We start from the raw sequence: 25,586 nt of genomic DNA on the forward strand, positions 1-25,586 counted from the left end.
TGTGGAACTCCCAGCTCTTCACTTGCCAGCCTGCCAGGTGTCTATCCAGATCAATTTGGCCTTAGTTAATGTGGTATCTGAGCACCTCGTGATCTTCTCTTTCCTCTTCCTCCCAACACCACTGTGATGTAGGAAGGGCTGTACTCCCCAGTTTACAGATGGGCAACTGAGGCACATGGAGGCTAAGAGATTTCTCAAAACCATGCAGGGAGTCATCAATGGAATTGGACATTAAACCAAGCTCTGCTTGCACTCTGTAACCATGATGCTCCTGCCCTGGGTTAAGAAATGATGCAGGAAGTGAGATTGTGGGGTGGGTTCCAGCTCAGGTGGGGTGACCTGGGGGAGCTCTGACTGTGGGGTACCTCCGTCAGTTCCTGAAAAGACTGAAGTAGAATCACAAACTTTATTTCTCTGTCTGTAGTTGAGTTATTGTTTTCCTTGGTTCTGAGCTTGCAACTTATCTTGGCCTCACTGTTTTTTCTTTTCTTTCCTCTGGAGCTCTCGTAAGGAAGTGTTTCTGTAACACTGCAGCCTTGGCCTCATCCCAAACAGCTCTGGAATGAGTAAAATGGAGGGAAGCGGGGGCAGGAGACCAAATCTGACAAAGGGCAAAGGGCACCAAAAACAACACAAAAAATCTGCATTGGAGAAAGAGCAGAAAAACATTCTTTTCCGCCAAAGAAAAATGATCTGATTTGGCCAAATAAACATATTTAAAGAAAAACAGTATATTCTTCTGGGCAGAAACCCCACCGGATGCTCTGAGCATTAAATGCAATAATTTAAGCAAGAGGAATGCATTAAATAGAGGTAGGGGTCAAAAAAACTATTATTTATCCAAGGTTTAAATAAAAGGTTATGTGGAAAATGTGTTTCCCTTTATTTGTGCCTCTCATTCACTCTTTCCAGTTTCACTTCCATTTGTCCTTTCTCTTATCCTCTCTTTCCCATTCTTTTTTTTTTTTTCTTCTTACTTCCTCTTTCTGGTCCTGATCCAATCCATTCACAGAATCAGTTTTACTCCTGTGAGTAGCACCAATTGATTTCAATGGGGAACTACTTATGGGAGTAAAGACAAGTTAAATGCGTGTGTAAGTGTGCAGGACTGCAACCTCTGTCCCTATGTTTCTGCCACTTGCAGTTTGATCCCAGTGTTGTGACACTAGTTTGGAGGCCTGGTCTTGCATCTCTTGCTCATGAGAGTTAACTGCATGCAGCTGATGGGACTAATCTCCTAAATGAAGATGACTTGAATAACCAAAGGTTTTCAGTATCTGTCCCATATAATAAAGTCAGGTGCTTAAGATGCATAAAGAATTGGATTTTTCCTTACAATATAATCACCCTAACTTTGACCCAAAATAAATATTGTTTATTGTTTTGCCTTCAGTAAAATTTTAATATAAACACAGAACTTTTCTGCAAAAAAAAAGTGTGTGTGTTTGTAAAATAAAAATCTTATTAATTACCCTAACATACTAACATAACTAATGTTCCTTACTATAAGTTGATATTCTTATTTTTTCCCCTCATTAATCTATAAATTATTCATCATTCTTAAGAAATAGCAATTATAGGGGGGTTGCCAAAAGAATACTGTCAGTTGTTAAACTAAATAGTTGACAATATATCCTAGGCAACACTATCCCTAGAAAGCAAAGTTTTGCACAATGAAATCAAGGTAACAAAAATACTTTAAAGAATAAATCCATATAAAATGGCAACCTGTAGTCAGTTGCAAGGGCTGTGTTGTTAGGAGGTGCTTGAGCATTTCTTTATAGCTCAAAAAAGAATATGCTTGCTAATTGTATAGGCAGCATAAGAATTATACTGCCCTTAATTATGCCTTTTAAGTGCTTGAGTTCAGTAAATGGTGGGGTGTATACATACACTGTTCTCATAGTGCATCATTAACTGGGTTTAACCATGAATGCCAAATTGGGCCAGGCAGATATGTAAATAATTTTCCCGTTAGATCAGTCTGCTTTTGGCATTGTACATGACCTTAGCTGTGCCAGGGGAAAAATGATTGTGTAAGGATTCCCATAGGATTATTCACATTTCAGCCACAAAAATGCTTCCATTCCTTTCTGCATGTAGTTTGCCACCAGCTGCCACCCTCCTCCAGTACTGTAAGCATGTTTACATGGGGGCTTGTGCTCGGCACTGCTGGCTTATATCACCAGAATGCTGTAATGGAAAACCCTGTGTCTCATTGCACCAGTACATTATTCTCTGTGATCTGTCGGGGCCTTTACACCAGTGGTTAGGTGCCTCAGCTTGCAATCTCTCCCTTCTGCTTCAAGCCAAAAAGCCAGTGATGGCTTATGTGTATCAGTAACAAGACACTCTGTGGTGGCATGTCACATGAAGAAGATGAGTCATTAGAGCTGAGCACAAACCCTCACAGAGGCACAATGTTTCTGTGCTTTATACATTGCCCCATGTATTCTTAAACAGTGAGTAGTCCCCTTGGTTCACGATTTAAGATGCACAACATGAGATGCAACTGGCAAGGGATATAAAAGGCAATAAAAAAGAGTTCTTCAGGTATGTCAAAAGGAAGAGGAAGACCAAAGAAACCATTGTTCCCTAAGGGCAGAGGCGGGCAATTATTTGGGTCAGAGAGCCACTTACGGAGTTTTTGTGAGCTGTTGTGGGCCATGTCAGCAACTGCTCCTGCCGCTGTGCTGAGTTAGCAGCCTCCCCCGCAACAGTTCACCAGAACTCCAGAAGTGGCTCCACTCTCCTGCAGCCAGGTGGACAGAATGGGGCTATGGACGGGTGGGGAGCAGCATCCAGGGGCAGGATAGGGGAGCAGGGCTGGGGCTGCGATTGCAGGGTGGTGACAGTGCAGGGCCAGGACCTGGGGCAGAGCTACAATCCACTCCCCACACACCCCTGCAACAGGCGCTGGTTTCATGGGCAGGGGCACAGGCAGGGGCAGGCAAGGAACAGATTGCAGCTCTGCCCCAGCCCCCGGCCCCATGCATTTACTGCCTCATGATCCCAGGGTCTCCATGGAGAGTGGCCACGATCCACACAGGCAATGTGCATGGCCAGGTGGACAGGATGGGGCCATGGTTGGGCAGGGATCTGCATCTGGGAGTGTGCAGGTGAGGCTGCTGCCAGGATCTTGGGGCAGTGACAGTGCAGGGCCGGGGGCAGAGCCATGATCCACTCCCTGTATGTTCCTACCCATGGAACCAGTGCCTGTTGCAGGGACATGCAGGCAGTGGATCATGGCTCTGACCTGGGCCCTGGACCCTCACTGTCACCACCCCATGATCCCGGCCCTGCCCACGCATCCCACTCCCGGTCGCTGCTCCGTGCCTGTCTGTGGACCCATCCCATCTGCTTGGCCATGCTCACTGCTTAAGTGCATCCCACCCCTGGAGGTGGGTGTGGGATGGATGGGCCGGGGTGCCTGAACAGCAGGGCTGGGTCTGGCGATGGCAGCAACAGTCAGAAAGAGCTGCTGCTGCCAGGACTACCAGGAAGCAAGTCTGGCTGCTGTGCTGCTCCAGACCTGCTGCGCATCTGAGGGTGGTGGGACTGGCCACATGTGCCACAGCTCAGGCTACCCCCCGCATCTGGCCTAGGCAGGACCTGCTGCAGGCCAAACAAAATCCCTTGATGGGCCAGATCTGGCCTGCAGGCTGTATTTTGCCCACCCTGCCTTAGGAAATGCAGAAGGCAATCTAGTTACAAATGATGTAGAGAAGACTCAAGTATTTAATACACTGATTCTCAGTCAGCGTGATGTGGCACCCTGGGGTGCCCTGAGATCCTTTTGAGGGTGCCCTGTAGTGCCATGCAATATTAGCCTTGTTAGGTATGCAAACATGATTCACAAGATAAACCCAGAGATTTCAAATAGGTTTTCATAGTGTTAAAAACATTCTGACCTGTTGTGACCTGAGTTCTTTGCATCAGAAGAATTGCTCTGTTGTTTTTCTGTAGTCAAAAAACTAGTAAAAACTAAGAGCTGGCATTTTCCAAGGGGGCCCTTGAGTGTAAAGAGGGAGCCTTGAGTCTAAAAAGTTTGAGAACCACTGGTTTAAAATCTTAAAAAGTTCACAAATAAGAGCAGCTACCAGGTGACAAGTGTAGCGGGCAGCACAGATAGGGGCGAATTAAACAGCCTAGGGTAGTGGCAGAAAACATTAGGGATTATTTAGAGAAGCTAGCAGTTTCCAGGTCACCAGGGTTGTATAGGATGCACCCTGAGGGCGCACCCCCATGAGTGCACATGTTTTTCCCCAGGGGACAAATAGCAGTGGCACAAATATGCCTTCCCACAAATATGTGCCACTGCTATTTGTCCCCAGGCATGCCTCTACACATGCAGTCTGGTACGTGTCAAATTGCCTCAGGTGGGGTAGGGGAGGCTGGAGCCAGCACCTGAGCTGGCCCCAGTAGCCTTCTTTGGGATCCTGGGGTCCTCCTGGGGCATCAGTGGTAGCAATCCAGGTGTTTGAAGCCTGGCTGCCAGCCAGAGCATGGCTCTGGCCAACAAGGCTGCCTTTCTGGTGGTGCATACTGTTGCCATGTGCACCACACCACCTTTTTTGCAGCAGTTTTTTTTGACACCAGGATCTCCAAAAAAGCTGCACTGCTAATTAGCAGCATGGTGAACACATGCACGTGTGCTATGTGCGGTTTGCAGTGCTGCAAACTGCACATTTGTGCTCATAGGGATGCACCCTATGGTACTGAAGGAACTGGCTGAAGTAATTTTGTCAGCTACTTTGAGAATTCCTGGAGGTCAGGTGAGGTCCCAGATGACTGGAAAAGGGCAAATGTAGTGCCCATGTTTAAGAAATGGAAGAAGAAAGATCCATGAAATTACAGACCAGTCAGTCTCACTGACCTCAGTGCCTGGAAAAATAATGGAGCAGGTCTTTAAGGAATCTATTGTGAAGGACTTGGAGGAGGATAAAGTGATCAGGAACAGCCAGCATGGATTTACCAAGGGCAAATCATGCCTGACCAACCTGATTTTCTTCTATGATAAAGGTGACAGGCTTTGTGGATGCAATATACCTTGGCTTTAGCAAGGCTTGACACGGTCCGCTATGACATTATATTTCCTTAATCTGCTAATGATAGACTGGATGAAAATGCTATCAAGTGGATATAAAACTGGTTGTAACATTGTGTTCAATGAGTAGTTGTCAATGGCTTAATGGCTAGTTGGGTAGAAGTATCAGTAGGGTTTCCCAGAGGTCTTTTTCTGTGTTAGGTATTGTTTAATATCTTAAACAATGGGATTGAGTGTATGGTTAGGAAATTTGTGGATGACACCAAGTTGGGTGGAGTTACCAATACTCCCAAAGGTAGGGGTAGGACAAGTGTAAAGTCTTGCCCTTGGGATGGAATAATTGCATGCGCAGATATAGACTGGGGTGCAAGTGGCTAGGCTGAAGTACTTCAGAGAAGGACTTGGGGGTTACAGTAGACCATAAGCTGAGTGAGCCAACAGTGTGCTTTTTTTTTTTTCCTTCTTCTTTTGCAACAAAAGCCAAAAAGAAGATACCAACTTCTTTTAACAGGAGTATCACTTGCAAATTAAGGGTAGTGATTCTTCTGCTCTTGAGCACTGATGAGTCCTGACCTGGACTACTATGTCCAGTTTTGGTCCCTACATTTCAAGAAGTATGTCAACAGATTAGCCATACCCCTGTTGGCTGCTATACAGAAACTTCCCCCCCCCCCGCCACCTTCTCACTGTTCTGTGCTTCAAGAGCTATGGATATAAATTGCTATACATGCAAAAAAATCCAGCAGAGAGCAACAAAAATGATTAGAGGCCTGGAAAGCATGACTTATCAGAAGAGGCTGGGACTAGGGTTATTAGTCTGGAGAAGAAAAGACAGAAGGGAGGTTTGATAACAGTTTTCAAATACCTGAAAGATGATTAGAGAGCAAGAATGGAGATGGGCTTTTCTCTGTGGCCAGAGAAGAGAGGACTAAAAGCAGTGCCCTCAAGCTGTAGGAGAAGAAGTTGAGGTTGGAGATTAGGAGGGATTTTCTGACTATGAGGGTAGTCAGGCATTGGAGCAGGCTACCTAGAGTTGTGGAATCTCTAGGTATGACAGGGGGCCATCCTGAGGCTGATCTGTGCATCAGCCTACCCACCTGTCTTGGGCAATCCACCCACCTCTCTCACCTGCCATGCCTTGTTAGTAAATAATTGAGTTGTTCATTAAGCAGGAGGCTGCCTTTCATGTGCCCAGCTATAGCAGCCAGTGCATACACGCTCCTACCTCTTCTGTGTCCTATGCCTTGCAGGCATTACTATCATCATTAACTCTATACACCCCTAGCATTGACCCCTCTGGCTCCTGTCTCTCTGCAACACATAGGCACGGAGTTATCTGGTGACTGGATTTCTGTACCTCTCTCAGATGCCTGGCTGTGCCCCTCTGGGCTTACTGTGCCTGACACTGGGCTCTACCAAATCATATGCTCTCTCTCCAGGCCTCCAAACCTCTTTTTCTAGCCTTATCCCAACCCTTCAGGGTAAACATGAACACAAACACAATCCCCTAGGCTATAACTTAAACACTAGCAATAACAACAGTGCTATGCCTCTTTAAGGGGACAAACTTCCACTCAGAGTAACATGCCCCTATTCCAGGTACCTGGAAGACTCCCTGTAGTCACGTAGTACCTAGGTAGCAGAGCAGGCAGTACAAGGTCTCAAGTAGCTTTAGCAGGCAGGCACTCTTTCCCTGTCATTTGCTAGAGAATGTCTGTTAACTACAGCCTGGGCTTATGTATCCCAGAACCCTGCCTCCTGCTGGTCAGGTGATGTCAGCAGGTGTGGCGAATTACTTCCTTAGGCTGTAACCCTGGCAACCTGCAGCTGGGGAGCTCTGCTTAGCCTGTGGAGCTCCCTAGCCAGGCTTCTTCAGCCTTAAGGATCAGGCACAGTGTTCTGCTACACCATCCTTGGAAATTTTCAAGAGCAGGTTGGACAGACAATTGATTGAGATGGTTTAGTCAGGGATACTCCTGCCTTGAGCAGGGTGCTGCACTAGATGAACTTGTGAGGTTCTTTTCAGCCCTACTTTTCTATGATTCTATTCAGCAGGGCTTTAGCTGTCATAAGGAGCAGGGTCTTGTAGTGAGAACAGCATATGTTCTTTGCCTGGCCATACAGGACCCTTTTTTTTTCTCTTTCTGTCCTATGCTTCAAGAGCCATGGATATAAGTTGCTATACATGCAAACCATTGTAGCAAACCTCACATCTGTAAAAGAACTTTGCATGTGGTCTCATTATGCTGCACAACCACTACTTGGTATTAAAAGTGGACTCAGATCTTCTCTTTCTAAAGAAACCCTGCTAACTGTGTGAGCTAAGTGGGACTACTCTCCTTTCAATTAGTAGTGGGGGGTTATGGCACACAGTTGACCTGTTTTGATTTCTATCCACTAGGGGGCAGTAACACAAATAGATACTTCCAAGCCTGTTCATTTGATTACATGGGGTAATTTTCTAGCATAAGCAAAGTTGCTCAAAACCAGAATGCTGTGAGAGTCTGGAATTTTTTTAATGCCTTCAGCTCATGTTGCTAGAAATGTAAAGCAGTGCAGCCAGCACTATTGTTTGTTGTTTATATTGTGGAAGCACCTGGGACCCCTGTCAGATCCAGGCTCCCTTCATGCTGGTCATTGTACAGAGTTAGAACAACGAGACTGTCCTTGCCCCAATGAGTTTCTGAGACAGGTTTCTGTCCAGTGTTGGTGGTGATTTCCCAGAGAGGCTGAGAACCTCTACTCTGTCTCCCTCTTCTCCCTACCCTCCTCTATTCCAGCAGAACTGGCCAAAAACAGAGAGTAACTGCTCTCCCTCCTTCCTACTCTGGGTTTCTCTTTGGTAGCAGAGACGTAACAGTGATCTCCCTCCTGTGTTTGGGCTACAGTTTCTGTAGGCTTGAAGCTGTACTTGAGCCTTTTTGCCTTTATTGCCCTTTCCTTAAATGATCATCATTGCAGGAAATGGAACATCTCAGGAGATTAAATGTTTTCAGCTTCTCTGAAGATTGGTTTTACTTTGCTGGCTAGTCACCAACCATTTAGTCCAATTCTTATGTGTGTGGTTGTCTGTCTCTCTCCTGTTTTCTGTCTCTATGGACCACTGCTCTGGGTGATGTCAAACTTTGGAAATCTCTGGGTCCCTGGAGTTCCTACTCCCAGAGATAGGGAAAGTGTCTCCATGGTGCCAGTTAGGAGGAGGTGGGTTTAACCCACTCAGTGCTTCCAGGGTGCACTGTTCTGTTAGACATACAGGGCTGGTGAGGACCAGGGCAGTTATAGAAGGAGGCAGTATCTGAGGAACCTGGACACAGGAGGAGGGGTGGATGTCGTATACTTAGACTTCAGGAAGGCCTTCGATACGGTATCCCACCCCATACTGGTGAACAAGTTAAGAGGCTGTGACTTGGACGACTACACAGTCTGGTGGGTGGCGAATTGGCTAGAGGGTCGCACCCAGAGAGTCGTGGTAGATGGGTCGGTTTCGACCTGGAAGGGTGTGGGCAGTGGGGTCCCGCAGGGCTCGGTCCTTGGACCGATACTCTTCAATGTCTTCATCAGCGACTTGGACGAGGGAGTGAAGTGTACTCTGTCCAAGTTTGCGGATGACACAAAACTTTGGGGAGAAGTGGACATGCCGGAGGGCAGGGAACAGCTACAAGCAGACCTGGACAGGTTGGACAAATGGGCAGAAAACAACAGAATGCAGTTCAACAAGGAGAAGTGCAAAGTGCTGCACCTAGGGAGGAAAAATGTCCGGCATACCTACTGCCTAGGAAATGACCTGCTGGGTGGCACGGAAGCGGAAAGGGATCTTGGAGTCCTAGTGGACTCCAAGATGAACATGAGTCGGCAGTGTGATGAAGCCATCAGAAAAGCTAATGGCACTTTATCGTGCATCAGCAGATGCATGACAAATAGATCCAAGGAGATGATACTTCCCCTCTATCGGGCGCTGGTCAGACCGCAGTTGGAGTACTGCATGCAATTCTGGGCTCTGCACTTCAAGAGGGATGTGGATAACCTGGAGAGAGTCCAGAGAAGGGCCACTCGTATGGTTAAGGGCTTGCAGACCAAGCCCTACGAGGAGAGACTAGAGAACCTGGACCTTTTCAGCCTCTGCAAGAGAAGGTTGAGAGGCGACCTTGTGGCTGCCTATAAGTTCATCACGGGGGCACAGAAGGGAATTGGTGAGGTTTTATTCACCAAGGCGCCCCCGGGGGTTACAAGAAATAATGGCCACAAGCTAGCAGAAAGCAGATTTAGACTGGACATTAGGAAGAACTTCTTCACAGTTCGAGTGGCCAAGGTCTGGAACGGGCTCCCAAGGGAGGTGGTGCTCTCCCCTACCCTGGGGGGTCTTCAAGAGGAGGTTAGATAGGCATGTAGCTGGGGTCATCTAAACCCTGCACTCTTTCCTGCGTATGCAGGGGGTCAGACTCAATGATCTATTGAGGTCCCTTCCAACCCTAACATCTATGAATCTATGAACCTTGAGGTGGGATGGATGATAGCAGAAAGAGGAGTGCTCTGAACAGAGTAGTCACCTCTGTACCAGAGACAATGATCTCTCTCTCACTGATCTCCATAGCAGCCTGAAGGAAGGAATAAAACTTAAGTTTCCAATTGGAGCTTTTCACTGCCAGGGGCCAGCTTAATCCAGTCCCAGTGGATTGGCACCAAAGCCCCCTGCTATTTGGTTGCCCTGTTAAAAAATGGTTTGGTGATTTCCACCTAGCTTCTGGTGAATCTGCATCTGACTCTGACCTCAGTGTAGAAGGGAAAGAGCCTGCCTCTCAGTAGGGGGCAACTTTGGTGGGTTGTTGGGACCTGTCACAATGGCTCCAGTCTGCTCATAATTTCAGATGTCAGGGCAGAAGTGTGCTACGGTGGGAGCTAGGAAGGGCCATAGTTCAGCTGTACTTAATGGCTGGACAACCTATGAGGCCACTGCAACCAGACCTTTAAAGTCAGAGCAACTCTGAGGCTGCTCTAACTTCCATTGGGAAGTATGCAGCCCTCTGGCAGACAAAACAATAGGCCCAACGTGGCTTAAATCCACATACTCCCCCATTCCTGTGTTTCTTGTCCCTGAGCCATCTCTATCCTGCCAGGAGGGGTGTGTCTCTGCTCCCCTCAATCTCAGAAGGTCTCTTCAGCCCTTATGTTGAGCCCTCCTATCCCACTGTGAGAGCACTCTGTTGGATGCTCCTCAGAGCATTATTTAGTCCTCTCTATCTGTAAATCTACCCCTGTTCTTTCTGGTGTGAATGGCTTGAGATGGAGAGCCTGGCAGTTCTCTGTGAGAGAATATATTTTACAGCTGCAGTGGAGGGAATTGGTGGGTCAGGAAGTGAAGTTTTAGTTCAAGGGGCTGACCAGAGGGGTGGGTGTTTGCTGCTGCCGTGTGAAAATGTGGGGGTGGAGTGGAGCTGTGCGGAAATCATTTCAAAACCCCCCTTCTCTGTCTGGAAGACCTGCAGCTTCTCTGTCACTTAGGGAAAGGGGCCGGAGCAGGGTGGAGTGGGAAGGAGAACCTGAAAGGGGCTGGGGGAGGGAAGAAGTGGTCTCAGGTAACCCTGGCCTTCCTCTCCATGGCCCCCAGTCAAGTCATATCCAGGGCAAAGGTCTGCTTTGGATGGAGAAGGGTATGGGAAGGAGAGCCAAAAATAAAGGGATGAATTCATTAAAAAAAAGACAGGGGAAGGACAAAGGAGGGATGGGAATTAGGAAGCATGTAAGTGCCAAGGGAAGATCTGTATGCTTGGCTGGGAAAATTGTACTCAACAGCCCAGCACAATGAGGCCTTGTAGTTTGTGGTATATGACAAGAATTAGGCCTGACAGCACCTTTAATGGGAGTCTCTCTTGCCTCTCGCTCTCGCCTACCCTTCCTCCACTAAAGCTATGTTAGCAATGCAACCCCCTTCCCCCGCCTTCCCAGCACTGGTGGCCTGGTTCTCTGCACGGGAGTGTCACAGTAATTAACCAAATTCCAAGCTGTCTCTTCACACTGCTTACTTCCAGAGACCATCTCTTCTGTAGCTTGCCTCTGGAAGGGCCTTCAAAGCTGGCATGTGGTTGAGTGTGTATGCTCACAGGGGAAACTCTAGCAGGTGGAAGAAGCAAATGTCAGTCTAGAAGTTCTATTGCAGCAGGGTGCTTGATCAAGAGAATGGGGGGCCTATACCTTCGGGGAACCCATATTCTGTACCAGTCCCCACCCCAACTGGAGCCCATCTTCCAAATGGATACAGCAGGTCTGTGATTTGTAAAGCTCTGTAAATATTAACCTGCTGTTGAGTGTGTCACATCCTCCTCTCTGCCACTTGCAGATCCACAGCTAGTCTTCTGTAGTTTGGTCTCACTTCTCCAAGGCAAAGCAAGCCATGGTGTTTCACAGTTGCTTGGGCATTACTAAACTATTAACACAGCAGTAAGTCCCCTCACATACCTTGCAGTAGTGTCAGGGGACCTAGTTGGAATGTGGTTCTATTGGTCACTCTATATGGAGATTCTCCTTGTAAAGGGTTACAAGATTTAAGTGTTACAGAGGTGGAGAGCATGTGCTATTGACAGTTCTAAGCACATCAGTGGAAGATCTTACAGACAGAAATAAGCCAATTTACAAGCAACCTGTTGGTCTTCTTAGCAGTACATAACCTTTACCAAAATATTTATTAATTGTTTCTGAACTCTATAAACTGAAGCATGCTATAAAGATGTGACCACTCTGTTCTGCAATGTAGAGAAGATCATAACAGTATCCTCAGGGCATGCAAGGTCTCAGGTTGCTCGACACTGGCATGTTTTGGGAACAAGGTTAAGGCTTTGTCTGCCTAACAAAATGATATCCACACATTTGGGGTCTAAATTCCATAGTGCAGACAGCTCCTGACTTGTGTTCTAGGTCAATGGTGTCATGGCATTAGGATATTTTAAACCAACTGAGCAAGTCATTTAAGTTAATTTGAAATACACCAAGGATGAATTTGACTTTATGCTTAGGGTCTGGCCATACATTGGTTCTTTCAGGGGGGTTCCTTAGTAAAGCATTGTATTTAGGATTCAGTAGGTGAGCCGTTTGGAAGTGACTTGAGTTCTAAGGAAATTGCAGCTGTTACTTTTGTTAACATATCCCAGTTATTGTTGTTTTTAAAAAAGTGACAAGGAGAAAAGCAAATGGACCAAGAGGCCCTAAAGAAAAAAACAAGGACTCAGGTTGCTAGAAATACTGTTTTTATACAACTTGTCAAACCCACAAAGAACAAATACCATTGTTTCTTTCAAACCAAAATGAAATCCTGTTGTTACAAACTAGGCAGACTCAGGGCTTCATTCCCAACCTTGTAAACAGATATGATATATACAAAAACTATTAAAAAAAATTATAAACATTCTCACAGCCATTGACTAAACGCTACAGAATGGCAACTGCTAACCATGCCTGGCAGTGTTTGGATAGCTGTGGAGATGCACTTTATATTAACATTTCAAATGTTTTTCTTTTCTTTAAAAAAAAAAATGCACACACATTACAAATAAAGTTTAGTTTATAAAAAAAATCACAAATTTGGTATCGTTATATCTTTAGTGCACATATGACGTCCCCACCCCCATCGTCAAAAATTCCCCCCTCCCCCCCCAAATTAAGTAGCTTCAGGTAGGAGGTGGGAAAGAATCATGTGAGCCATCATTCACCAGCCAAAGGTCCCATCCACACTATCAGGGAAGCTATGGTCTTGTAACCTGCCTCATCTAACCTGTTTACCACAAACATGGTTGATCTGTCTGCAAGCTGAAACCCTTTTTACAATGCAACGATGGGAGAGAAGTTTGTGCATCCACCCCCACCATGTGCTGGTGCATGCATTGTGGGAACATACACAGATGTCCCATGTAATCTTAGCTGGGATTAGCATAAAGAACAAGCTACAGTAGAAGACAAGAGTCGTCTGAATGACCTACTGCCCAGCAAAAGCATGTTCTGAACTAGTCATAGGAAGACATCCATGTTCCAGGCTGGACCTCTGACAGGGCCATCCCTAGTTAGCTGCCACAATTACTGAGATGTTATAGTGCCCTTTATGTAGATACAAGCAGTGGTTATGGTCAGTCATGCCTCTTAATGGGTTACAAACTTGACTGGAAGTTGTGGAGTAGACAAGGCCTAAAATCCCTGGGCTCTAGCATCAGTCCCATGCGAAACTAGGAGTTTGCAGATGTTTTACTGGTATGACCAACTTTCTCCTTCCCCAAATTCTCTGAGTCCCTATTCCTTCTCTCTTCCCTTCACTCAGACTTTCAGTTCTACAATTACTGAGCCACCCCAAAGTGGAAACATCAATTTAAAATTGTAAAACTACCTACAGCTGCCCCTTGCACTCCAATATTCAAGCTGTTCTTTGATGTTCTCTGGGCTCCTGTTGTTTCATGGAGCATCTTCTCCCTTAGTCTATAGTCCTGTCTTCTGTTTGCCAGTGACATCAGAAAGGAGCAGCTCATCTCCTCCTAGGACCTCTCATTCTCCTCCCTGAATGTTTCCATCAGCAGCCTCCTTATTTTGCCTAGCCAGTGGCAGATTAGGGACCAATTCCACACTACCCCCCAACTCTCCACTTACAGATTCTCCTAAAGGGCACCCTCCTTCTTACCACAACATTACAAGACCCTCTCCTAGAAATACACAGATGGTTGGCACTACCACACGTCTGTAGTGGGTTGTGATTCCACTCCACCAGAAATACACAAGCTACAGAACAAATATCCAAGGTGTTTTCCATTCACATCTACTCCCCCTGCCCTGGCCTCTGTAGTTGCCATTAGTATTGACATCTGTTATATAGAGGCCTGCTCTTCAAATTCCAGTTTACGCAAACCTTCATTTTAAGAAGAACATAAAAATGCATTAGTGAAGGTTTCCCTAGTGAGACATCACTGCTGTACACAGAACCTGCACTGGACTGCCTTTTGGACCACTTCAGACTGAATTTGGTATGGACTCTTTTCCAGCCCTCTTTTCCAGCCAGCAAAGGACATAGAAAATACAAAAAGTGATGACAAAATAGGCTCATGTTCTTTACAGCAAAGATGGCACCAAACTGGAACACAGGATCCAAGGCCACCCAATACCAGGCAGAGCTTGGACTCTGGATCTAGAGCCAAGGGTAGTGGGGTAGGCCTGTTTCTGCATTAAAACCAGAACTGTGGTTTGGGATCCAAAACAGCTTTGGCAAAGTTTAGAAGCAAACAGCATGGACCCATCTCTACTTTAAAGTTTTCTATAAATTGTTTTTCATGATTCTGTGGTTTGAGTGCTGACAAGTTGGGGACAATGCCAGGTTTCAGGGATGGGAATGAGAAGCTTCACCTGTGAGGTTTCAAAAGCAGGTTGGAAGAACAACACTGAGCTTATTGGTATAAAACGGCTGTAACGTGAACTCAGTAGGGTAACTCCTGATTTATCTAAGTGAAAATGAAAGTAGATTCCAGCCAGGATGGTAAACACAAGGCACCTTTGTGAACTTCATCAATCACCCTTTGGCAGCTCATTCCAGAGCAAGGGATTGCCATATCTTCCAGCTATGATTTGTTTACTTCCTAAATGATTCAGGCTCTCAGAAGCCCAGCTACCAGATAGCCCCTGACACCACATCTCCCACCTTCCCACCAAAGAATGAGCTTCCCTGCTGCATACAAAGCAATTTCTTAACACTTCTAACAAACAAATAAAAAATGGAATGTAAACACAGAGGCTACTGACTGGCCGGGTCTCCCTCCCCTTTCTAGAGAGAGCCAAGCTTGTCTGAGGGACGGACAGGGAGCAGGGCAACTTCAGAACCAAATGTTGTCAGGCCAAGCTGGCCCTGATTCCACAAAGGCCTACATCCTCAATGGTATTTAAGCATCCAACTCCCACTGATTTCCTTGGGAGTTTGGGTGCTTAAATATCTTTAATGCTCTGGGCTCTAATCAACAAGACCTAAAGCATGTACTCAATAACTTTGCTGAATCAGGTCCTAGAGTCAAACCAAGTGCATATAGAAAAAGGCCCTTTTCTTTGAGCAATATTTTCCCAGAGAGACTCTTCTGACATTGGCTAGTTTTGCCAAAGCCTTTTCCACAACATGTGGGTGTTTTTCGGTGCAAAACGAGAAGTAGAGTTGGTCATGTAACAGTTTCCAGTTCTAATGTGCTGTCAACTCATCTGGTCACTTGGCCTGCCCCCCTGCTTTGTCTGAACAGTCATGGTACATCACAATTTTGTTCTACAGCAGAAGAATCCAAGGCTTCCCCAATGCTGCTGGTCACCTGGCAATGAATCTTGAGATAGTGAGGATGATGCATCCTTCAGGGCCACTGTGTATTCACCAGTGTAGAGACACTGGTTTGTTTCACTGTTGTTTTTGTCCCATCAAGCTGCTGGGGGTCTTGGTAAGTGGACTTATTTCCCTGAACCAGACCTGTATTATGTTACTGTTGCCCAGCACTGGAAGGGTTGATTCACTTTACATTAGTCAGTATTTGCCACATCACAATCAGCAGCCTGGTGATTTGTTGCCTATGGTCCAAGTTCTCCAGATGCTTTATCTCCTGTGGCCCGTTAGTTCTCCAGATGCTTTATCATAACGTTCTTCATTATGGAGCCAGTGAAGCAAGAAAAGAACCAATGCAGGTCTATAAGGGCTGGGTAGAGCTCTTGGTACCCCTAGGCCAGTGGCTTTGAACTCTTTGTGATGCTGCTGCTGCAGCAGCTAGTAATCTCCATCTCCAAGAGTTGGGCTGAACCCCTTTTAGCTTCCCTGATCCCATTCAGTCCAATGGGAACTCACAGGGGTTCTCATGAGCTTGATGAGCATCTTCATAGATGCGCCGGAAGTCCTTGTAGCGAGGAGCGCAGCTGAGCCATGCCTCCCCAAAGTGCAGCCAACCTGTGAAGAGGAAGCTGCCGGGCCCTGGTTTCACTCCACACCTCAGCAGGGTGTGGATGTTGCCTGTGGATTTGCCATATTTGCCAATAGGCTGGAACAAGGTGAACTTCTGGCGGTGGATGCGAGTGGCGCTCACACTGATGATGGATTCCTGCAGCTCGATGTCATTGGAGACGCTCCGGATGTTGCCACGAACAACTGAGGGAGGGAAGGGGCAAGAGGGACAACATTGCTAATTCACCCAGACATGGGAACTGATCATGGAGCTGTGGCATCATGACCTGGATTTGGAAATGCTTAGGTATCAGAGACAAACTGACTAGGTTCTGATGGTACAGGAAAGAGGGGAGTCAGGATACTGGCCTGTTGTCTCTGGAAACTGGGAACTTAATCCTGTTTTATTCATGTGCTCAGTACATTGGCAGGTCTTTGTGGAGAACTGGGCACTGGAGTAGCAGAAGGGGCTGTAAATTACAATGGGGATATTATAGACTAATACGTTTGCAAGCTGGAAAGAACCATTTTGATCATAACATAGAGCAGAGAGTTTTCCCTGGTGTTTTCTGTACCAAGTCCATCTCCCAGTGCTCTGTGGAGGCTGCAGGCCAGGATGGAAGTTGGCAGAAATAAGAGGGGGATATGTTCAAAATATGTCTAGAGGCCAAGTGGCAGAGGAACCCAAACAGTGCCCTGCCCTTGGTGGGGCTGCCCCAGTGCTAGTGTAGACCAGGGTTAAACGGGTTTTCCCCTGTTTAGCACCTTTTCATGCAGTAGTTATCACCAACTAGAAGGAGGACAAGGCCTATATTCCAGGGGGACCTGATTAAGCAGAGAAGCTAGCATTACCGTCCACCCTGGGCTACACTAAAGAAGTTCACCAAGAGCTTCCCACATACTCCAACACTTGCTCTCTGAGCTTGTCACAAAAGCAGTGGGAGTTGCATAAGAGGGTCAGTGGCAGGAGTAGCTCCACTTTTTCTTGACTTCAGTGAGGTCTAGCTGTGGCCCGCCAGATGCTGTGTGTACACTGGGATTTCAGCCAGTTGTGGCCAGCTGAGTACCACACCAATGTGAATAGTGTCAGTGTCTATATAAGCCATGATTTACACTGGTCCAGCTTGCCCAGTTTAAAGCAAGGATAAGAGAGTGGCACACTGATGTATGCTGTGGCTCAGCCTATCTACATGGGGGCTTTGCAGCAGCATAGCTACACCAGAATTTTAGTGGTGGAACTGGGGCAGGTCCCAGGGACCCAGGGCAGAGCTCAGCCTGCCCTACCAGCAAGCTTTGCAGTGGAACAGGATGAAGCCAGGGTCATTCTCAGGGCCCCAGTTGTGAGCAGGAGGGACCCTCTCCTGCTAAATCCAAACGCTAGAGGAGAGGAGAGGGGCCACACCATGAGAGAAATGGGGAGAACACAGGATAATATCTCCTTTTACAGAATTGCAGCCAGCTGGGATAACGTGGCTTCTAGGGAGCATCCAGTGCAGGGGCTGGATGCTCGTGCCCATTTTCAGGCTCTCACAATCCCAGGCTGAGGTAACAGACATGCTGCTTCAGGAGATCTGCTGATCACTTATGAAGGGAAGGGAGGGACTTTCCTCTTCCCCATACCTTGTGTCTGCTGTTGCAGTTAGCTTCACACATTCTGGTCGGACTGGCCTACCCTTGGGCTGTAGGTACTGGCCTCTCCCAGAGGGTTTGATGGACTTCTGATCTGATCTGGCGTGGCAAATGACCCTGCTTTTATGTTTGACTTCTTCATTGCCATGGCAACTCAGGACCTAGCAGCCAGTGACCCCTAACCCCTGTTTGGAGATGCAAATCAGAAGGCTAGCAGAGCGTGCAGGAATAATTGGCAACTGCCCACTGGGGCGCAGCCATGTGTGGACATTTAAATGGGAGAAAACTCTGCTTGGCTGCATAATTCCAGCCTGGAAGTGAATTCCTGGGCTCAGTGCTATCAGCAGTGTTTGCTGCAGGCTATCTGCTGCTGGCTTTAGCCCTGGTGTACCCTTGCTTGCCTTTGCCCAACTAATGAATGGCAGGAAGGCAAGTGAAGGGCAGAGTGTTTGGGGGCTCTCCATGTTTCACCACAGGCTTCCCTTTCTTTTGCTCAGCATTTGCTCATCTCATGCTGTAAATTGCTCCATGTACTCACTGCTACATAATACCATGGACTGTGGAGCTTCTTGCTGGCCAGATCCTCATGTGGCAGTGGGGGGTCGTCCCTTGGACAAGGTGGGGCCGTACCTTGTTCCTGCCACTGACACATCCCCAGTGGGGCTCTGTGCTCTAGAGTTCAGGTAGCGGGCCCCATCCCCAAATTCTCAGCCCCTCTGGGAGCCCTGTGGGCCAGATGACATGGCTCTGTGGGCTGGATCTGGCCCATGCGCCATGTTATGAACATCCCTAAACTAGATTAACACAAAACTAAAGGCTCCCATCACTTGAGTATGGGAAAATCTTTTCAGTGGTAAACAATACACAACCAACCTGTTTCCCTTTTCTCAGCTAGAGACCAGTGGCTAACGCACAGTGCTCAGGCTATAGTTTGGTAGTGTGAGTCCCAGCTCAGAGATACAAAAATGGTTCTCCCTATGTTACTGTGTTTTTCCCTTTCATTCAGTTACGACAAACACACCCAAGTCCATGGAAGAGAGAGAATCTCAAGCCCAGGTGAACAGGAGACAGAGTAAAAGTTGTACTCACCAAAGTCACTAGTGCAAATGGCCATCAGGATCTCGGTGTCATTACATGGCCGGCATGCCCCTGCAGCATCCAGACAGAGAGGAGTTACTTGACAAGTGAGTCACAGTCCTCCCTGCTCAGATAGTCCCCAGCCAGGGTAGAGATGTTGGCTTAATCCCTTTTGTGTGCAGGTGCCCCACAGCATCGCCATCTGGCCTCCTCAGACCATCCTGGGCCTGGGGCTCTGTCTTTGTTCTCACAAGGGCTGCTCTGCTGCCCCGTGCCCTCTAGAGGCTCCCTCTCCTTGAGGCCTGCCTGGTGGAGCACAGCTTCCCCCTGTGGTAGCACCATGCACAAAGGGCACTGATACAATACAAAGATCCCAGCCTTAGGTTCAGGCCTGGGATATTTTCTGAAGCAAAGTGCTCTGCTGCAAGATGCAGAAGGCAGGTGTGCTTCAGTGCATGCAGGTCTGAAGCATAGCCCTCCAAGCTGAGGTATAGCGGTCAGAGGCGCCATGGAATGAAGCATGAACCTCATCATGTTAATGAGCTGTTTTGCTCCGTTCTCCCCTCATGGGCCTCACTCTGGCTGCAAGGTAGCCACAACTTGGCAGCCATGCTCTCATTAATGGAGGGTTCCCTGTGCTTCCTTCCTAGCCCTGCATGTCTCGTAGGTGCAACACTCCATATCTGCAAAGGCCCTGGGCAAGTTAGATCAGACACGTGGTTTAATCCTGCTGGCTGAGAGCACCTTTCAGCTAGTATCTGGCACTCTGTGAAGTAAAGCTGGTGAGCTCCTGTGAGCTGCCAAGGGTCAGTGTTTGGGAAAAGGGTTCTTATGCATTCTGGTCTGGCCTCCCCTCCCCTCCCCTCCCCTCCCATCTGCCTTGATTTCTGCTTTGCTGATTTCTATTTCTATAGTTTGGGAGGCAGCATCCCAGTTCCTACTTCTGGCATGGCTGCCCACCCAGCCCTGCATGTGGTATGCAGAGGTCCCTGCCATTAACATCCCTCCTTTTCCCACAGTGGAGGGCAAGTCTTCATTCATCAACTGGTTATGTAAGGTACTCTGACTCTCTGTTCTCCCTGAAGGGAGCCCAGGGGGTTGGGAGATCAGAGGAAGTGCAGCCCAGATTTGATACACTAGCCTCTGAAACCAAAGAAAACAAGTCCAGACACTATTTTCCTCCCTGTCTCTTCCAGAGCTCTCACTCTGGGTCAGAGACTCAAAGGAATCCCTCGTTGGGATTGCAGATCTGTAGCTAAGCCGCCCCCTCAGCTGGGACAGCAGGGGTGGGCAGGACTGGCTGCTCTTATCCACCTTGAGTCTTGCCAGATTTAATGTGTTAACCCAGCTGGGTCCACATGTAGCCTGGCCAGAGGAACAGTAATATTTAGCATTCATGCTATTTGCCAAGCATCCTTATGTCCTCCCAAATCCTCAAGGACGGAGGAAATTCTTATTGTTCCCACGTTCCAGATGGGGATGAGAACCATGGAGACTAAATGGCCTGGCCAAGAGCATGCAGTGAACCAGACACAGAGCCAGAAACTGAATTCAGGGGATCTCTGGATCTTAACCCTAAACTCAAGCCTCTGGACTCACCAAAGTTTCTGTGTATTAGGCTCCCTGTAGAAGGTACCTGACACTCGACTTGTTTCTGGGGCATGGTGTCACATCAAGAACACTGTGGCAGACTGGTCTGCTCCATTACCCTGTTATGCTGCCTTTATGACAAGAGCACTCTGCTGACATGCCAGGCCCAACTGCATGCACCACATGCACGCAACCCCCCCCCCCCCAACTGTATTTGTTTCCAAAAAGCAGTGTTCCCTTCATCCTAAAGGCTGTGTTATTTAATATGCTGACAGTTAATAGGGGTGAAAATATCCTGTGATTTATGCCAGGGGGAGGGAGGCTATCTCTTCTCTAGATCTAGAATGGAGACAGATCTGCTCACACCAGCTTTCTGCCTCCAGGTTCAGCCAGGCTGGAACGGGTTGGCTGATCCCAGTTCAAACATGCCTGCACTGCAGGCCTTTCTTGCCATTCAGGGTGGCTGGGATTCAGCCTTCAGCTGCTATCTGCTTATGCAGGTCAGCTCAGGTTGTCTCTGCTCTAAAGGTACCAGCTCTGAGGCTGGCATGAAAGGGACAGGCCCTTTTTGTATACAAGCACTTGTTTACAGCAGTGCTGGTTCAGGCCTACAGGGCTGAGAAAAGCAAAATAACACTATTGTAGCTGGTTTGGCCACTTGCTAGATGTATGGCACTATTCACCTCACAGCCCACAGAGTCAAGACCTTGGTGCCACTGCCCTCACTCCACGGGCCAGATCAGATGCCATTTGAGGAAGCAAGAAGAGGGGTGTGCGGGGGAGGGAGAGAAACAGTGTTGCAGGGGCAATCCCCTTCCTTCCCAGTCCACTAATCCAGCGTCAGGGGCGAGACAGCAGGAATGCCTGAGTTTCCACGGCAACCAGGAGAGCACCTTATCTCTGAAGTGGCTGAATGGCAGGACCAGTGCTGTCCCCACGGCTGCACACTGGACTTTTGTTAGCTCCAAGATGGCTCTGATTAAACATTCCAGCAGGAGCTGGTCTGAGATCCTCCTTCAGCTTCATATCTCCCTTTGCTGAGCACGCAGAGGCAAGGGGGGCGTCTAGGGTTACTAGCCCCTCCTTGTCCCTGCTGGGAGGCCCACCTTATCCAGGGCATTTAACAGCCAGAAGCTGGAAACTCCTCTAGCCTGTGTCTCATCTCAGCAGTAAACACACAATTGCCACTGATCAGAGCTCCCCTCCTGAGTAACAGAAGCAGTGAGCACCATGCTGCTGCAACTGGCAGGGACGGCTCAGACATAATATCCTGACTCTGCAAATCTCCTATTTTCTCCCTCCTCAAAAATAATTTTTCCTGAGTGAAAACTGAGGAAGAGCCTGCGGACTTGGCCTTCATTATTTAATTAAACCAAGGATCATATGCTTTACTAACAAGAGTTAACTCACCCTCCCAGCCCTCCCTTTATGATGCCACCTGGACCCCTGGCTTAGAGGGAGGGAAACTACAGCCCAAAGAGATTAAATGATTTGCCCAAGGTCAGTAGCAGAACTCCTGGATCCTAGTGCTTTGCTTTAACCAGTGGGCCTTCTTGCCTGTGACAGGATGCTCGCTATCCTGTACTCACAGCCCTGCTAAGACAAGGTTGTGAGATACCAGCTTGTAAGTGGAGAGGTGAAAGTCATCCTCCTGCTGTGGGGAGAATGCTGTGCCTGTCCCTGGAATGGACAGCCATTGGCATGGAAAGGCAGTGGGCGCCAGAAGGGGGATTAGTTAACATGCCTGATATCCTACAAGCCCATTGCATGGAACTGCCCTTGGGTATTTACCTTCCATGCTGAGGTTGCTGGAGGGCAGTGAGAGGCGGGAGTTCCAATCACCCCGCAGCTCGTAGCGGAAGGCGGCGATCCGCCGGCTGATGTCTTGGTGCAGGGTAGACTGAAGGAACAGGGCCACTTTCTCCTTGGGCAGCCAGTTGAAGCAGCGTACCCTGGGGCGGAGGGAGGCATCTGCCTCAGACAACAGCAGCTCCAGAATCCCATCCCTTTCCAGGTAGATTTGAGCTCCCCGGAAGGTGCTGGAGGGCTTGATACAGGTGGTGACTTGCCTGGGGCTCTTCCCTTTGCCTGCTGTGCCCGTGGGGAGGCGGGGGGAGAGGCTGAGGCGTAAGGCCCCTGTTGGGTACAGCCACTCCAGGGAGCCCTCTGCACAGTGTAATGAGATCTGCTCCACACTGCCCGATTCCTGGGACAGGCCACTACAAAAGGAGAACAAATCCAAGTTAGTATAAAAGTAGGCCTTTGTCACAAGAATGTCCACCCAACTGGCTCTAGGGCACACTTCAGCAGCAAAATGCCCTTTCATGAGGTAGCCAGCATCAAAGCCAGCATTAAATGGCTATGGATAACGCCACTAGCAGGCCTTGCCCATGGTTGTAGATTGTATAGTGATATTTTTGATGACTTCAGAAGGTCAAGCTAGCAAACTTGGGAGGTTTGCCTGATAAATTTCTGCTTTCAGGAATTGTCAGCGCTGGGTCTCAGTGACTTAGGCACTCTAGGATTCAGCTGGAAAGAGAGACCAGTCTTATAACAGAGACCATCTGAGCACTTGTGTGGCTGCTCTTAGCCTACTTGAAAGCCATCCCTTCCACATGTGGCAATATGCTCAGCTACTTGTGAATCCACCTGTTCCACATAGAGTTTGGCTTGAACCTAACCACTAAATCATTCCTTGCCTTCTCTTTAAAGCTGAGTCCAAATTCTGGGACTGGACACCCTTGTTTTGTGATGAAGTTTAGCCCTAGAATCAAGCTCAGCCTCCATGGAGTTGTCTTCTTCTCTACCTCTGGGCAAGAACAGTAAGAGGATGTGGTGGAAAATCTCTGGTGGATAAAGCTACAATATCCCAGTGGGTTTGGGATATCTGTTATATCAGCATCTTACAAACACCAGACTGTTAGATTGAATACATACTAGGCTGCAGGCCTGCAAGTCTCATCTCCCCTTTATCCACATCCTGCCTGATTGTCCCAAAGGCAAGCATACAGCTCCCTGACTCCTGAGACCACTCTGCTTCTGTGTGGCCACCCCCAGACCCTGCTAGAGCCAAGATTTTCAACGAACGTTGGTGGGAGGAAGGGAGAACTTTTTTTAGCCCAAAAGTTTACCTGCCTGCTCTTGTGTTAGCGCTTTTGCCAACTAATGTGTGATAGCATTTTTTCTGTAGCCAAACCCTAACTCCCTATGACAGGGCTGGGCAATTATTTCAGCTGGAGGGCCGCTTAAAAGTTTTGGTGAGCTGTTGAGGGTGCCCAACCCCTTGATGGGTGCCCCACCCCCTGATCACCATCTTGGGACTGGAAGTCCTACCCCCTAGCCCCTGAAAGTACTGCTTTTGCAGGGATTACCATCTTGGAACTGGAAAAAAACCCTGATCAGTTACTAAGTCAAACATCTACTACAATGTATTTTATTTCAAAAAATATTTTTGTCCTGATTTATGTGTGTTTGCATAGTGTATATAGAGGCAATTGCATAATAGCTCAAAAATACAGTCTTACTTTTGTATACTGTGTAGGGAGGGTGGTTGGGGGGGTGTATGGTGGGGTGTTTATGGGAGAGGTGGGGGGCTTGTGAGGGAGTGTGTCTGTGTAGAGGTGTGCATGTGTTGGGGTGTCTGGGCAGGGTTTGTGGCTTGTGCAGGTGCAGCTGCCCAGCGGTTCAGGCTCCAGCGAGTTCCAGGAGCTGCATGTGGTGGCAAGGAGCAGAATCAGGCCAGCTTGCCTCTATGGCGTGGGGTTCACATGCAGCTCCAGCACTTGTGCACCACCAGGTTAAGCCCTGTGCGATGGAGCCAGCTGCTCCAGGACATGCATGTAGCAGCAGGGAGTGGGGCCAAATAGTTGGTTCCATCGTGCTTCTCCCAGTGGTGCACAAGTGCCAGAAAATGAGAGCCCAGTGCGATAGAGGCGGGCCAGCCTGGCTCTGTTCCTTGCTGCCACTCTGCTCCTTGCTGTTGTGCAGCTCCCAGAACTGGCTGGAGCTGCGTGCCGCTGGGTGGCTGTGCTTGCACAGGCCACAAGGACCCCGAGGGGCTGCCGCTTGCTGCTGCTGCCAGGAGCAGGGGCTGTGCACGTGCAGGGAGTTCCCCACACTCCCTCACACAACCACACCCACACCCTGCCCACTCCCATGTCCTCCCCAGCAGCCTGACATTATCTTCCAAGGAGGGATTAGAAAGAGCCCAGCATCTCAGAGCAGTGTTGGTCTCTCTCTTCTTCCTCCTCCTGTGGCACTTCTGCCCTTCTGTCTCTGCAACACCAGTCCTCGGTAAGGGAATGATAGGGAGATACCCATAGAGTAGGGGTATTTCTGGAAGGGAAAAGAGATTACTCGCTCTGTAGCTCATCTCCCTCCAGGATGGGAGAGCAGGTGAAGACTCCCAAGAGTTGAGGTGAGAGGAATGGGGCTGGATGGGAGTCAGGGGACTGAACTGAGGAGGTTGGGGGTCCAAACTGATGTGGCAGAGCCCGTATGGGGACTGGGGAGGACCTGGGGGACAGGACTGACTTGGAAGTATTGCAGAGTTAGTTTAATGGCTGGGAAGGCAATGTCAGGCGAGAGCAGCAGGGGCCATGATCACTTTCTCTAGTCAGTTCAAGAGAATTGTTGTACACGCTCAGTTGGGTGGGGCCAGTTGAAAAATCAAGAGGCAGGCCAAAGTGCACAACATACTCATGCCTTGCAAGGAAAACAAAACCCACAATAATCTGGGGCCGCATCTCATGATTTGAGGGGTTGTCATATTGTGGTATGACAATATGTTTAAACTGGGGGAGAGAGAGAGCTCTAGACCTAAGAGGGCTGAAGGCAGCTCATCTCTCTCCTCACATCTGAGCAATGCTATTGTCTTTCTCTGCTGTCGAAGAGGGTGAGATCTCCTTACAGTTAGGCTTAGGCCTGGGCAGTTATACCAATTGCACACCTGCCTCCTAGGGTGCCAGTGGGTCTCAGAATGAAGTCTGGCTTTTGTCAGAGTCTGTTGTGGTATGTGCTGCATCTGACCTGCAGCTCAGGACTGCAAGCAGTCAGAGCTGGTAAGAGCCCCTGCAACACCTGGTATCTGTTGCTACTCATCAGATTGGTAGGTTGTGAAAGTCCATGGGGATGCTGGGTGTGTGTGGAGTGGCTCCTTACTGCTCTCCCTCCCATGGGAGAGACCCTCTCAAATGTTATGATATTTAGGGTCTCTTCTTAAAGCACCAGCTCTTGGAATTAAGTGATTGTGTGGGAACCTCAGTTTCGTTAAGTGCATTTATAGCCATACTGGCTGGAATGAAAAGCTCATGCAGGTGA

The 25,586-nt window shown here is 48.3% G+C and overlaps 2 protein-coding genes across 3 annotated transcripts in view; one reads left to right on the forward strand and one right to left on the reverse strand.

Annotated features, from left to right (window-relative positions):
* The window catches only part of FBXL16 (F-box and leucine rich repeat protein 16), a 204,189-nt gene that overhangs the window by 26,463 nt on the left and 152,140 nt on the right, over window positions 1-25,586 (forward strand). The window lies entirely within an intron of this gene.
* The window catches only part of METRN (meteorin, glial cell differentiation regulator), a 53,424-nt gene that overhangs the window by 23,353 nt on the left and 4,485 nt on the right, over window positions 1-25,586 (reverse strand). The window contains exons 2-4 of one of the 2 annotated variants that reach the window (XM_006259857.4): window positions 22,059-22,486; window positions 18,690-18,749; window positions 12,269-16,175 (exon numbers count right to left, since the gene is read on the reverse strand). In XM_006259857.4, the coding sequence (XP_006259919.1) occupies window positions 15,859-16,175; window positions 18,690-18,749; window positions 22,059-22,486 (805 nt within the window). In that variant the 3' untranslated portion in view covers window positions 12,269-15,858. Of the gene's footprint in view, window positions 1-12,268; window positions 16,176-18,689; window positions 18,750-22,058; window positions 22,487-25,586 lie in introns of those variants that run through there. The other variant, XM_019493010.2, reaches the window with a different exon arrangement.

This window comes from Alligator mississippiensis, chromosome 13 (assembly GCF_030867095.1).
Source record: "Alligator mississippiensis isolate rAllMis1 chromosome 13, rAllMis1, whole genome shotgun sequence".
NCBI lineage: Eukaryota > Metazoa > Chordata > Crocodylia > Alligatoridae > Alligator > Alligator mississippiensis.